Source organism: Anastrepha ludens, chromosome 3 (genome assembly GCF_028408465.1).
Source record: "Anastrepha ludens isolate Willacy chromosome 3, idAnaLude1.1, whole genome shotgun sequence".
NCBI lineage: Eukaryota > Metazoa > Arthropoda > Insecta > Diptera > Tephritidae > Anastrepha > Anastrepha ludens.
The window spans coordinates 119,349,677-119,365,982 of record NC_071499.1 but is presented as its reverse complement, the minus strand read 5'-3'; the positions used below and the strand labels follow the sequence as shown (position 1 = coordinate 119,365,982).

The window sequence follows — 16,306 nt, the reverse complement described above, 5'->3', positions numbered from 1 at the left end:
AAAACTTAAATCAAAACAAAATGAAATAAAATAAGATAGCAAAACAAAACATAACATACCACAGCATAATATAACATAATAAAATTATACTATGTATCTAACAAATTAAATTTTTTTTAATATAATTAATTTTTTTAATATATTTGAAATTACAAACAAAAGATAGTCGCATGACACTTTTTGCGCCACCTTGCAGCTCAAATTCTTTAAATTGCCTTCACACCGGCTGCACTCCTCTTCGCATTCATCTCCTTTCGACGCGTATGCGCACCACGGTGCCATCAGTTTGGCGAAGCGACAAGTTGCAGTGCAGCACCTTTTAAACCACTTTCGCTCTCTTTCACGAAAGGGGATGCCCCAATCGTTGCATCGAGTTTTGGTTAAGCCGTTAAGAGTTGCATTACAATAAGTTTTTGCGATTTTTTTGGAATATTTACTGCGTTTGCATGCGATAATTTCAAGGTAAATCTGAAGTGAGTCATGCAGCAGCCATGCGCTTGCTATGATTTCAAGGCGCCAGCCTACAACGATGTAAAAAAACCGGTTCGATTGTACTCGTAATTATTTGGAATTCGTAGACAAAGTCAATGACAAACTGGTTATTTACACTGTCACATTCTTGAGTTAGTTGGGGGTTAATCGCTGTAAGCCGCAAAAGTGCGGTGGCAAATTATCAAGAATTTGAACTTTATTTTAGTGCTAATAAAAATATTATTTAAATCAACTTGTTAACTTAGATGTATGTGAAAATGAGGGAATCGAGTATTGAATAATAAATTTTAGTACATTGATTAAATTAAATTAAATTTTTTTTCGAATCTGAATTGTTTGAATTTATAGAAAATCATAAATTTGTTTATTGTACTTATTATGGGGTCATAGCAGACTGCAACCTGTGAAGTGGTTTTTGTGCTTGGTCCTTCACACTATAAGGGTTAAGGGCTTTTGGTATTTATATTCTGATTTTGTATTATTCATAGCAATTGCGAATTCGTACAAGTAAAAATTTGTGCAGTGAAAACTTACAACTTCCCCTCGAAATGAAATGCCATTTCGCTCTCTCACTTTCCCCTACTTTGCAAGTTGTTTGGATACATGAACGCCAACATGTAACAATTGTTATAAATTATTGTATTTGCTTCATGAACAGACTTAATATCAATAAAAACAAACATTAGCTGCTGTTGCGCGGCACAACAAATTTCTACTGAGTGTGCGCACGATTCGTTGTATTTATTGTATTATTTTACCAAAAATGCCATAAATCGTGAATTGCCCTTAAACTTCTTATGGACTTACATATGCATATATAAACACCACCTACTATACATCGTACATGCACAAAAATTATTATGTAAAAATAGAAATTCCAAAAAAGGTAAATTCACTTATAGAGCTTATTATTCAAATCCCTTCATTTCCACTTACTATCTCAACTCATATGAACAAATTAACTCAAATGATTCACATTGACCTCTCACTTTGCGCTGTCAACATTCACCTGTTTGCGTACACTTTCATATACACATAGTAACGTTCTCCGCATAGTAGTATGGGTGAGTGAGTGTGTAGTAGATATATCCACCTATCGCAGTTCGATTCATTTGTTCAGTCCAGTCAGCATCGAATGAGCTGTAAAAGCTCCACAAACAAAGAAGCCGCATAAGATTCTTAACAGCATAATTAAATTACTGAACTCGCTAATTACGTTATTTTCTTATTTAATATTGAATAATTGTAACGTATTTTCCGTTAATTATTTACATGCAAAAAAACCTAAACCGCAAAAAGGCCATTACGCATAAAATCGGCACAGTTATGAAGTACTCATGCAAGAATAAAATATAAATAAAAAAATTACCTTTTATCGCTAAGGGCATACAATTCTAAGTATTACTTGAGATAAAACCTTGTTAACCTAAGTAAAAGAAAATTCATCTTCAACAACAACAACAACTGTTTTGAGCACTTTGCCTAGACATTTTAAGAATTAAGAAGGAATTTAAGGTGTTTAGAAGGCTAATGAATCAACTGAACTGAATTAAGTAGAGTTTCATTTTATTATTTTCTCTTAAGAGGCTCTCTTGCATGACCAGATTACTTTTAAGACAACCCGCGTATGGGTTTGTCATTTACTTAGTGCATTTAGCGTACTGTGTGAATACCCTGAGTACAGCAAAGTGTGGGTACAATAAATTCTGAAAAGCTGTGGTTAGCGTCTAAAAAAAAAAGATAATATAGTTAATTTATTGTAAGCCGCAAAGCCTGCTTAGGAACTTTTATGCATATGGATGTGTCCGAGAAGTCAATTAATAAAACCGCAAACTTGTGGTAATAATTGAACTGTTACGCTTTCTCATTGTTTTTTGACTTGTTTCATTGATTTTTATGGCACAAAGAGCGGCTGTCAATGTGGCACCACTGTAGCTTTTACTGTGTTTCGCTGTCAAATTGCGTTTGATGTATCTGTTAATGCATGAAATGGAATAATTTGCGTGTACTTAATCATTGAGTGATTTCTTAATTTGTTTAGTGCGAAATGAAAGGCATTCGCAATTACAAAATGTTTGACGTTTGTTTTTGGCTACGTAGGTATGGCTATGTATGCCCGTGTGTGTGTATTTATATAGTATGCTATTGTATGTTTGTATGTATGCTATTAGCGTTTTTATGCGATTATCTGCAGGTGATGGTGATTGTTCATAGATTCTTATTATGCGCTGAACCTTCAAGTTGGCTTTTGAACCCAAACAATGTTTTACATATGAATTCCATTAGCCGGCATATCCGCTTAAAATGTGAAAAAAGCCCAAGACAACATAATAATAAAGCAAGCGGAAAATGAATACTCAACAATGGTTGTCTATAACTTCACACACACGTGCTAGTTTAGGCGGTAGAACATGTCACATTTACATAAATTCAAACAATTTTAGTGAACTTCCTTCGAACTACACGCACATACATACATATTTATATAAGTAGTGGTTGATTTAACTATTCATTCAATCGCATGCCAAAGGGTTGCCGAAATGGTATTTAAAAATGCTTGCGGTATTTCAATTTAGACTAGAATTAAAGGAGTATAGGATATAATAAAGCCCTTTTTTCGAAAATATTTTTGAAATAGGTATTAGCAGATATACTACTACTATTTTCAAGTAGGTATACTACGAGAATTGCTATTTATATTTCAGGCCTTGGGCACTTCTAGTGTTGTCAGGTGGCATTAAACGTTTCCATTGCAAATTTTGACACATTTTACTCTAAAATCTTGCAGAATAGGTATTCACACCACTGGGTGCAAATCACGGATTGTAGATGGAGAATGTCAACCTTGGGCAAACCATTGTTCGAGAGACTACAACAACTTGCTAGCTTAGACTTCAATTACCTAATAAGGATCTCCCACACACCCAGCTACCCAGAAATGATATCACTAAGGTGATCAAATTCAAAAAGAAGCTCAGAATTGAACTGAACAATAAGCTGAATTGGAGTAGACTTGCATTTGGAAAGAAACTCCAGGAATGTTCCCTGCACTAGTACACTGATGGCTTGAAAACTCCAGAAGGCATAGGCGCTGGAATTTTCGACCCCAGAATCAAATGGTCTATGCCGGTGGGTAGTTTTCTAAGCATCTTCCAAGCGGAGATGTATGCTATTGTCTATGGGTAGAGATAAACTTAAAAAGGAATGTCTGGAATGCGCAAATTGTCATTCTGAGTGACAGTCAGGCGGCCCTCAAGACCCTTACGTCCTGCGAGATCAAATCCTCACTGGTCCTTGAGTGTATCGAGAAACTTAATCTACTAGGAATGCTCAATTGCATCCGGCTAATTTGGGCCACAGGACACAGAGGTATAACTGGGAACGAAGTAGCGGGCGCATTGATGAGAGAAGGACAACACGCCATCAAGGAGAAGCTGAGGAGTGAAGAGCTAGGGCTAAGCGAGGTGTGCTGGCACCAAACTATGGGGCGAAATCTTTACTGGGAGGGTACAACCAATAGAGGTTTACAAAAACTCATAACCCTCCCGAAGGATAAACTAAGAATGCTCACGGTGATCCTCACAGGCCACTGCAGACTGTGAAGTCATCTGCATATGATCGGGATTTGGTCTACGGACTCTTGCAGTTTCTGCGATCAATCTGAGGATACTCCAATGCACCTTCTCCGGAAATGCAGCTCTATAGGGTGGAGAAGGTTGAGACATATTGGCCTATTGTAGTCAGAGGAAAGGCACATCCGCCCAATCCAACTCAACTCTATCCTGAGTTTGATAAGGGAACTGGGCTTGGATGAAAAACTGTGATGAGCAGAGGGCACAAAAGGCCATGAGATCGAAGTGCAAGACTGGATAAAGTCATGCTGTAAACAACCGAGTATGAGGCAACAAAATCGTGCGGAAGCGCTACATGGATTCTGGATGAATCACTACTTCCAGGTGCACCAACCCGGTGCATAGGCGGATGTACTATACTCCAACGGGAGATGAAGGAAACGATGATGATGATAATGACTGATACTGCATGGTGTACCACTTAGCTGGCAAGGAATCCGCTCGATTTGAAAATTTGCGAGTTTCGGAGAGTTATTTTGAGCCTTGGTCGGCGCATCGCCGCGCCTGTCGCGTTACTATTTACGAGCCGTTTTTGTGCTTTATATCAACCATTTTTAGCAACCTTTGGCACCAATTCATACGGCGAATTAGCTGCTCTTACGTCAGGCTATGAGGCTATGAGACTATGACATTTTTTTTTAATATTTTTTAAGCATTCAAATTCGCTGTTTCAGTACTATAACATACATATACTTATATGCGCATCTATTTGTATATGGTTGTCTCGTTTTTAGTAATTTATCGTAATATAAGGGGTGACCTATATGTTCGCTATCCAAGATACTTTATGAATCATGCCATTATTTGACAAAAAAAAAATTTCTTTCGATTACTCTTCGAAATGCTCACTGGTTCCCCAGCTTCAGAATGTGTTTAGTAGGTGTCCACTTTCTCTGGATCTCGTAGCTTTTAATGCACCCTTGGCATTTTATTGTTCGATCGGAAAGTACTCATTTTTCGTCTTTTGGACATTTTTTTTGGCCACTTCACACTGAGTTAAAGTTGAAGAATTGAATTGCTTCTTTCTGCTAGAAAATTGAGCCCGTTCTACTAGAAAATTGAGTCGGTCTGAAGGGAACAGTTGCTCAGCATTCTCCACAAAGTAAACAGAAAGTTTCTAGAAATCGGCAGCATTAATCTTGAAGTAATGAAAATACATTTTGAAGCAGATATAAGGAGACAATGGAGCGTGTAAAGGTCAAAATACAGATTTGCAACAGTCAAAGCCATTTTTTTCTGTTTAGGAAAAAAGTTATTTAGTAAGGTTAGAAAGTAAGTTCTGTAGTTAGTAAGTTCTGCAAAAACACAATTGGATGATTAATTTTGTGCCACTTTGTACATATGTATGCATATGCGTCGGATTTACTTGACTGTCAGCTTTTTATACATATTTTCTAAGAACCTTTACGCCCCTTAATCATTTGAGACCATGTACATAACTTTTCGAAATATAATGAGATATAAGAAATATCTCGATCTGTTAAACAAATAATATCAAGCATACATACACTGATTATAATTTATATATTCAGCTACGATACATCTGACTTTGATTTTTTCTTTATTTCTTTCACATGCTCAAAAAAGCGCAAAACATGTAAAACCTACAGGTACAGACATGGAAGCTTATCAATAAAAAAAATTTAATCAAAAAATTTAATTTTATGCCTTGAACGCGTCAATGATTTATTATTTGAAGATGTGATGCGGAGTTGGCGTTTGATTTGGCTACGAAGCAATTTGCTTGGCCAATAAAAAATAATAGAAAATAAATAAATAATCATTTTTTACTAAAAGCTATTTTTATATAGAAATTATACCGGTTTATGTAGAAGACAGTAGAATTACGTAATTGCGTTTGTAGGTTCACTTGTACATACAAGTATGTATGTATATACAGTGAAATTCCTTATAACCGGACACTCACCGTCGCAGTGTTTTTGTCCGGCTATGGGAGATGTCCGCTTATAAGGGATGAAGTCACAAAATATATACCACACATATAAATTGTATTGTACATAGTTTATTTAAGAAATTTTTGGAAGTAAAGAATATTTGCATACTTTAGTATTGCATATAAATACATATATGTACATATATCGATTAAGTACATTGTACAAGTCTTTACATTTCAATACTAGTGTTTTAAAACTAAGCTTCTATACAAAGTTTTAAAATTTTGGATTATACCTTGATCAAGGGGTTGGCTAACTGCCGTTGTATTTGGCGGCAAGAAAATAATTTTTATGTTGGTTAAGTTTAATTCCTTTGATTGAGAAGCCGTGTTACCTAAAAACAAGATAATTTTTCGATTCTGGGCTTTCATTCTTCGATTGAACTGCTGCAGCCCTTCACTCATTACTCCTCGAGTCATCCATGCTTTTTTATTAGACTTCCAATCCACTAGCAGTTTTGCGATTAGAACATGTTTAAAAAATCGAGGACGGGCTGCTTTACCTATAACCAAAAGCAGCTCCTTATCTCCAGCCATGTTAGCACAGAACAAAATTGTGAGTCTTTCCTTTGATAGTGTACCTCCAACGCATTTTTCGGATTTAAAAGCGAGGGTTTTGTCAGATAAGGCACGAAAGAAAAGCCCACTTTCGTCTGCGTTCTAAATGTCTTGAGGCTTGTAACCGGTCAACAGAGATGGCAGTTTTGTCCTAAACTGTTCGACAGCATCCTGGTTTACATCTGCAGCTTCACCAGATACGCATTTGAAAGCAACACTATTCCTTATTCGCCATTTGTTTAACCATCCATCTGAAGCATTAAAATTAGGTACACCCAGTTTGCCTGCAATTTCCATTGCCTTTGCTTTCAAAATGGGACCAGAAATCGGAATGTTTTGACTTCTAGCTTTAGCGAACCAATTAAAACACATCTTGTCTGTTTCAGAGCCGCCTTCTTTAAGAAAGCTTCGCTTTTGATGAACATTAACTCCAGACTCCCATTTAGAACGAATTTTTTCTTTATTTTTATTGATTTCAGCAGCTAGTGTTTTGCCAATATTGAACCTTTCAAAGCAAAGGAAACGTGTACCTACCATTAAATTTTTGGGCTCACTGTACTTTACCTTTTTGCAATTCCACGTACTGATAATTTATCTTTTTCGAAAACATTAATAATTTCCATTTTTTCTTTAATAGAAAGTACCTTCTTTTTCGGCGCCATATTATTACGAACTTTGAGCGCAACCATTCGCATGCAACTGACTTAACAAACTGAATGGAAAACTACTCTTAATTAAAAACACAGGACTTGAATGTGTGCATACATGTTAAAAGGGGAATCACCTATTTCATTTTTATAATGAACAACAAAGCTTGCTTGTGATATTTTTGAATTTTGTCCGTTTATGAGAAATTTTTTTATGAAAATGGTTTGAAATACTTTGTCCGCGTCCGGTTATTAGAGTGTCCGTTTATTAGGATGATATTTGTATGAAAAAATGAATGAAAAACCTGTGTACCCAAAATTTGTCCGGTTATTGGAGCTGTCCGGTTATAAGGACTGTCCGTAATGGGGAATTTCACTGTACATATGTATGTATGTAGATATGTACATACATGCAATTTTTATATTTTATAATAATGGATACATTTAATTAAGATTCTTCTTTATTAACTACCCACACACAGGTAGTAAAGTAGGAAATAAAAAACGGAATATTTGTATTACTTATAGATTTATTGTTTTATTTTTTTCTTAAACGAATGTTGCAAAAAAATCGCTTCTGATTTCATTTCGATATGCCTGCATATGTACATACATATGTATATACACACGCACGACACACTCAAAATTAATCACTCCAGCATCACATGAATTTTATGGATACTTCCCATTGCATTATTCTCCTAAAAAAGGTAAAACTGAAGTCCTAACAACCTTGCTCATTACGCGCACAAAATTAATTTCCTTTTTGCCTTTCAAATACCAGTCACGTTTTTCGGCAAAACTTTGCACAGGCATATATAGCATCAGACAAAAACAACAAACAAAAACAGTTCTCACAAAAAAGTGAGCAATTAGAATATTACCACACGTCAAAAATGAGAGCAACTATTAGAATATTTGTCTAACACATACCAAACACACTCACACAAGCAATCACATGAAAATTCGATGCGAAACCACAATCGTGCCGATATCGATAAATCATTGTGGAATTTGTATACTCGTACACGAAACAGAGAACGTGAATTCATTCGTTCTCTGCAGGAAATGTTAACCCTGCCGGAAAAGTGTGAGCTTGTAAGGTAATTTTTTAAATCAGAATCATTAGTAAAAGGAGACCACTCTGGTAGTGACTAGTAACTAGTTTTTCACTAGTAGAAATCGGCGCAAAAATAGACAATCTAACAATTTTATGAGCAGAATTACAGCTGGAAAAAGGAATACACGGGTAATTAACTCTTTTTTTTGTCAAATCAGGCATCAAGAACTATAAAACAATGGCTACATTAAACTACCAAGGCAGTAAATTTGTAAAATACAGCATTAACTTGCAGTGAAAGTAGGCGGGCGGGTAAGCGAGCTAGCAGTGATTTCAATTTCGCTGGAAGAATCACAGTTCAGACTTGCTTGCTTTTCCTCACAGCGAATGTATGTTACAGACACACATGCACACATAAGAATAGAAACATTTATACGGTCGAATACAATCATTGCGTCATTTGACGACAATTTATCGTGACTATCATTTATTTTTTTATTTTTTGCTTGTATAATAATAAATTACTATTTCGGAATTGTAACAGAATTGATATGTTAAAGTGTCGACAACAGATGGAGTTTGCCGTCGTGTGTAGATATGTATATGTACAGTGGCTCACAGCTTATTTCGTGTGCCCGTTTATCAGAATAAAAAAGTTTAATATTTTTGTATAAACTTTATTTAGAAAAAAAACTTAAACGTACATTCAAAGATAAATTATTTCTTGTTACAAACATACATAAATGAACTTAAATTATTTCTTCTTAAGTAATATATTTACAGCAAAATCAAAATTATAAGTAAATCAACGTCACACCTTATTTCGTGTGCTTAACCAAACTAGAAAAAACATGATTTTTTTTTTTAATTTATTAAGTTTTTACTAATCTAATATTTTGTGGGGTAGCCTTTTTGTTTTAATACAGCTTTTAACCGGGATTGCATGGAGCTAACAAGTTTTCCAGTGTATTCAGGAGATATTTTCTCCCACTCCACTTGCAATGCTGTTTTTAGATCTTGTTTGTTGCTTATGTTATGTTTTCTAATTTTTTGATCCAGAATATTCCATAAATTCTCAATTACATTGAGATCAGGTGATTGTGCTGGCGTTTTTACCACATGAGGGCAATTCCATTTAAGCCACCGTTGCACTAATTCCGACTTATGCTTCGGATCATTGTCCTGATAGAACCTGAACCTGTCCCGAATGCCTAATTTTTCAGCACTTTGTAGTAAATTATTTTTTAATAAATTCAAATAAACTGTTTTATCCATAATTTCGTCGATAAAAACCAAGTTTCCGACACTAGCTGTTGACATGCAGCCCCAAACCATTACATGGCCCCCACCGTGTTTTACTGTACCACGCAGATTCTTCGGGTCCAGCTCCGCGTTGGGCTTACGCCAAACGAAATACTTTCCATCGGAACCAAAGAGGTTGAATTTGCTTTCGTCGGCGAAAATAACGTCATTCCAAAATGTTTGGTCTTTATTAACATAGTTTTTTGCAAACTCCACCCTTAATCTTCTGTTACGCTCATTAACAAACGGTTTGTTTTGAGCTGTACGACCATGGAGCTTTGCGCAGAATTCTTCTTATTGTTTCAGGATTACATGACTTACCAAGTACTTTTTCAACCTCTTTTGTCAAAGCTGGCGCACTAATTCGTGGGTCTTTTTTAATTTTTCTTAATATCCACCTTTCATCAGCTTCTGTAAAAATTTTGTTTGGAGCTTGGCGGCCTTTGTCAACCACTCTTTTTTCGCGAGAAAAGCGTTGAATAATGTACTGTACTGTGGAAGTACTTAAATTTACAATTTCAGCAATTTTTTTCTGCGACTTTCCATTTTTGTAGTGCGTAATCACTAATTCGCGCCTTTCAATCGACGTACGACGACCCATCACGGTATTTTTAAATTAAGCTGGACAACCGACTACTTTCAATGTGTAAACTAAATAAGGATATAATCTAATATACTATGCAAAACAAATTTCCTATAATTGCTAACCGGTTTACTGGCGCCGATAACGGTAAAAGTGAACACACGAAATAAGCTGTGACGTCAATTTACCTAGTGTTCTGTTTTTGTTGTAAATATTCTACTAAAGCAGAAAAAATTTGAATGCATTTATACATGTTTTTAATTAGAAATAATTTATCTTTGATTGTGCATTTAAATTTTTTTTAAAGTAAATCAAATAAAAATAATTTTGCAATTCTTTAGTTTAACATACAGCCACACGAAATAAGCTGTGAGCCACTGTATATATTCATATATACTCGTACAAGTAAATCAATTTTATTGACATTGAATATTATTTTCTTCGGAAATGCATGAAGCGTGAAAAAAGGCGAAAAGTATATTCAATTGAAGGAAAACATTTAAATTAGTTTCTATTCTACATATTTTTTGTTTTCGCTGGTTCAGCGAATAATTAAGCTACTTACTTACTTACTTATAAGGCTCTACAACCGTGAGTCGGTTTTGGCCCAATCCAAATTGGCGCGCCAGCTGTTTTTGTCCTGCTCTCATTGGTGCTTGTTGGAAATCTCAAGTGACAACAGGTTCTGCAGCACTTGATCTTTCCAAGGGAGATGTGGTCTTCCACGCCTTCTTTTTTGAGGTACCGTGACGTAAATTCTCCTTATTGGAGCGTCTTTTTTCATACGGGTGACATAACCAAGCCAGCGTAGTCGCTGTATTTTTATACGCTTAACTATACACAATTCGCTGTTTCACCGTAAGCGCTACTACGCACTAACGTGGAGGGGGCCAAAGATCTTACGTCGAATTTTTCTCACAAAGGCTCCCAAAACTTTTTCATTATATTAGGACGGGAATGATGAAGAGAGCTCTACTTCTCAATTGCCTACTGCGCCCAAAGTAACACCTGTTGGCAAGAGTTATTCTTCGTTTGATCTCCAGACTGACGTCATTTCTGTTATTAATACTGGTTCCAAGGTTGAGAAAGTCCTTCACAACTTCAAATTATTGGTTGTCAACACTGACATATTGTCCAGGACGCGAAGACTGCTTATGTGTTGACAGCAGGTACTTTGTTTTACCCTCATTCACCGCAAGACCCACATTGCACGCCTCTCTCTTTAAACTGGAGTATGCCGAGCATACAGCGCGGTTGGTTTCGCCGTCGATGGCATCATCGGCATATGCTAGTAGCATGGTACTCTTATGAATGATAGTACCAGTGCGGTTCAGCTCGGCAGCGCGAAAGATTTTTTCCAACTAGAGGTTGAAAAAGTCACAAGATAGAGAATCGCTGTGTCTGAAACCAAGCTTGGTATCGAACCGCTCGGAGAGGTTACTTCCAATTCTGATGGCGTTTGTTGTTGTTGTAGCAGTAATACAAGCCCTGTCAGTATAGTGTAATCACCGCTCGTCTTCGTCTAGCTCATCTAACGGTAGGTCCAGAGGGATAGGGTGTTAGATGAGTGGTATTGATGGGGAATGTGAAAAGGTGGTTAGTGTTGTGCCGGATTCCTTCACATGCCGAACATATGATTAGTATGTCGGGATCGATTCTGTATAGGTAGGAGTTTAACCTGCTACAGTATCTAGAACGTAAATTTGCCAAGATTAATCGGGACTCTGGGGGAAGTTGGAGGTGTTCGTCTGCAATGGGTGATGGTTGGACCCCGATGACGGTCGAGAGCTTAAGAAGGTGGTAAGAGTCTCCCGATGAATGTCGTCACTCTTTAGCCTCTTGTTTTGATTTAGGATAATTGTGCTAGACCCAAGCCTCATTCATAATGATGAATCAACGAGCAAAATTCATTTTAGCCTTTCGAAAACGCTCTAAATGTTGCCGAGAAAGTCGTATTCGAATGAAAAAAGTGGGCAAATTGTTAGCGAATATGGCACCAGCTTTCTGAAACCCAATACTTCAGTCAAAATATTGCTTACACTGCGCAATGGGATGCTTAGGGCTTCTATTGAACTTCTTTCAGTCACTCGATGATTTTCCAATACATGTATTTTTTCTACACATTTACAGATATCCTGTATTTTTTCTATGATTTTTGGTGTTGCTGCTGTTTTTGAACGTCCTTGACGTGGATATTATTCAAGGCTTGTACGACCGTATCTAAATTCAGCAACCCATCTTTCTACTTCTAATGCCAGTTCTACGGTGATTCGGTGCCTGCGATCTGTAATGGCAATACAGTATAAAGGCTAGACAGCCTACTTTTAAGAGACATTTTAATACATTTTCAAACTTAGTCTTCTATTTATACCTATTTAAGTAAGAGTTTTTTTTTTTGCAATTATTCAAACATATAACTTTATCATTAATTATTATCACTAATTATTCCACTTCTAAATTATGTTCAATGCTTTGTTTTTTTTTTATTCCATTTCTGGTTTTTGAAATCATTAACTAACCCTACCTTCTTTTCCTATATTTCCAGCATATAATTTAGCTACAAAATGGTTCCAATAGTTCAGAAGCTAAGCGGCTTTTACAATGCCTATGTGTTAGGGGTACTAACAGTTGGTTATATTCTCGGTGAATTGGGTCATTACCTCATCGGTGTTACATCGAAACAGACCGCCATTGAACTGGACTATGGCGACAAAGCTTGTCAGCAGAATAATACCAATTTTAATCGTCATGATTTACCAAAGCAATGCTCAGTAGTAAAGGAAGAGGACAGGTATGTGTGTAACATATTCATATTTACACATTGACACTTCCCCTTTTTGAAGTGCAAGTATTTTTCACAATTTTCTTCGCTTTATCCTACAGCTGTCTTGCCTTAAGACTGAATGAAACTTCGTACTGTGAATGGAATTATAATGGCTTGGGTATCGATTATCAAATACTCGCTGGCCCCACCTTCATCTTGGTCTTCACTATTGCTGGCGTTTTCATGGGCTTCGCGGCAGACAAATATAATCGTGTCAAAATGTTAACAGTTTGCACACTAATCTTTGCAGTCGCCATAATTTTACAGGGTACTGTAAATGCCTACTGGCAGCTGTTGTTGTTGCGTATGGTGCTGGCATTAGGGTGAGTGTTAAGGATACCACAACTTGTGGGCAAATTATGAATAAATGAATCTTTTCGCTCAACAGTGAATCAGGCTGTAATCCGCTGGCCACAGGCATCATGTCCGACATTTTCCCTGAAAATAAACGTGCACTTGTCATGGCCATTTTCAACTGGGGTATCTACGGCGGCTACGGTATTGCTTTTCCAGTGGGTCGTTATATTACCAAATCGAATTTCTTCAATCTTGGCTGGCGTATGTGTTACCTGGGTACTGGTGTATTGGCCGTGTTGTTGGCCGCACTGACTGGCACTACACTCAAGGAGCCGGAACGCAAAGCAATTGGCGAGGCTGATCGCAGCAAGGATGGTAAGAAAATTGGCCTATGGAAAGTGCTAGCCAATCCGGCCATGATTATGTTGATGATTGCCGCCTCCATTCGGCACTCGGGTGGCATGACCTTCGCTTACAATGCTGATCTCTACTACAACATTTACTTCCCCGATGTGGATCTCGGCTGGTGGTTGTTTGCCGTCACCATAGGTATTGGCAGTGTGGGCGTGGTCGTTGGCGGAGTAGTATCCGACAAGATTGTCGCTAAGTTGGGTATACGTTCACGCGCCTTGGTGCTCGCTATAAGTCAACTGATCGCCACATTGCCAGCATTTGGTTCGGTATACTACGACCCTCTATGGGCTATGATCACATTGGGTGCCAGTTATTTCTTTGCTGAGATGTGGTTCGGCATTGTATTTGCCATTGTGGTTGAAATAGTGCCGTTGCAGGTGCGCTCTTCAACAATTGGCGTATTCCTATTCGTTATGAACAACATCGGTGGTAATTTGCCCATACTGCTGGATCCTGTAGCTAAGATGATCGGTTTCCGGGAGGCGTTCATGATCTTTTACGCCGGCTTCTACGGCATAAGTAAGTCAAAGTTTTGGAAAAAACGTTTCTGAATCAAGTCTTTATGGAATTATATCTTATCTATTTGCTTAGGCTCGATCCTCTTCCTCATCACTTGCTTGTTGTTGGAGGGCAAACCAAAGGACAATGATTCTACCGCCGCAGAAGGGGAGCAAAAGATCGATGGCTTGGAGGCGCACACACGCCAAATGCGCGGCCATGACAATTCCGTATTCAGCGTCGATGAAACACTGCCACACAATGGACGTCCAGCGGTGATTCCACAACATCTGCAGCTGTCGACAAATGGGCATGAAAAGTACACGCCCGTCACGCGCGAGAGCAGCAGACTGTAATGTGTAATTGTAATGAACTCAAGGACGTATGCGACAACGCGGATGAGTTTGTTTTTATGTTGAGTGCTGCAAACTGCTTTGCTGAAATTTAGTTTACGACGACACGTTTACGAATTTTTCTAAATCTTCACGTACCTCACTCGTAGTGTGTATTTTTTAGCTATTAAGTTCCAAATGATTGGTTTATGCGTATTTTGTATATTTGAAACGATTGAAACTGTGAAAAAGAAGAAACAAACAATTGTTTAAGATTGTTATAAAATATTTTAGTTTGTTAAGTTTTTTTTTAAATGCACAACGTTTGTTATAATACAAAAATATATGAAACGACATTAAGTTTTCAAAGAATTGTTGCTCGCGCAAAACTTGTTGATATCTATGGCGAACACAAAATGTTTGAAAATGAAGGCAATTATTGTTTAGATTAATCGATAGGCGTTTAGTTTAACAATTTAAAAAGTATTTTACGTATATTTTTACTTAAATACGAATTAGTTGTAAATTTTTACACCAATGAAATTAATAGTTAAAATAGTTCCAAAAGTATTTTGTACATAACGAATAAAATTTGTACTTAGAGTAGTTTTATAAACAATTAAGAAAACTGCATTTTGCTTCTCTGAAAAGGAAATATGGTAATTAATTTACGAAAGATACACTTCTCCCAACGCTTCGGTCATTTTTTTAACCCCCCAAAAAAAAAGGATTTGTCGAACTCTCCCAAATACGCCTCTGTCTCGGCGATGACTTCCCCGTTTGAACTAAACTTTTTTTTTCTCGCGAGTCATTTCTTCATCCTCGAGACATCGCCCAGCCAGCGCAGCCGCTGTATTTTAATACGCTTCACTATGTCCACATCTCGGTGTAGCTCGTACAGCTCGCTTTTCCATCGGATACGGAATTCATTCTCGTCTAGGAAAAAGAGGGCCAAAGATTTTCCGAAGAATTTTTCTCTCGAAAGCTCCCAGTGCTCTCTCATCAGTTATCGTCATCGTCCAAGCTGCTGCGCCATATACAAGGCCGGGGATAATTAGGCTTTTGTACTCTCAAATTACTCTCAGTTGCATACTGATCCCTAAGTAACACCTGCTAGCAGGAATTATCCTTCCTTTAATCTCTAGGCTCACTAAACAACCCAAAATGATCATGGAAAGTGTCCGACAAGTCACTTTAAATATATCTCTGTTTAACTTCTTTTTCACATTGATGCCTGTTCGAATTTTCCCGCGAGCCATCACAGAGAGCCCGATCAGGGTGGCGGCGACAACTCCGGATGAAAGTGCTACTGCGTTATCGTGTTATTGTCTTCTTCAAATTTGTGAAAGCGGTCCAATAACTCAGTTGTCCAATTTTCCAGTGATCATTCTTCCTTTTTCCAAAAAAAATCCATGAGGATGACGCCGTTCGCATCCCAAAAATCGCCGCCATGACTTTCCGGTCGATGGGACTGTCTTCGCCTTCTTTGGAGCAGATTCACCGGGAGAAACCCATTGTTTTGATTGTTGCTTAGTTTCTGGTGTGTAAGGATGACAACTTAGGTCAACCTTCGGATCACGCTTAAATTGCTCCAAACACTGCTTCGAAGTTAACAGCCGCATCGGACTTGCTGTTGCTTATGAGCAATGGCAGCATCCATCGGGCCGACAATGTTTCCATCGCCAACTTATCATGTAAAATATTAATTGTCAT

The 16,306-nt window shown here is 37.4% G+C and overlaps 1 protein-coding gene across 1 annotated transcript in view; it reads left to right on the top strand.

Moving 5' to 3' along the window:
* The window catches only part of LOC128858906 (putative metabolite transport protein HI_1104), a 48,600-nt gene extending 33,391 nt beyond the window's left edge, over window positions 1-15,209 (top strand). Inside the window, exons 2-5 of the mRNA XM_054095477.1 lie at window positions 12,774-13,019; window positions 13,112-13,375; window positions 13,441-14,282; window positions 14,355-15,209. Coding sequence (XP_053951452.1) covers window positions 12,793-13,019; window positions 13,112-13,375; window positions 13,441-14,282; window positions 14,355-14,617 — 1,596 coding nt within the window. The 5' untranslated portion in view covers window positions 12,774-12,792 and the 3' untranslated portion in view covers window positions 14,618-15,209. The remainder of the gene's footprint in view (window positions 1-12,773; window positions 13,020-13,111; window positions 13,376-13,440; window positions 14,283-14,354) is intronic.
* The last annotated feature ends 1,097 nt before the right edge of the window (window positions 15,210-16,306 follow it).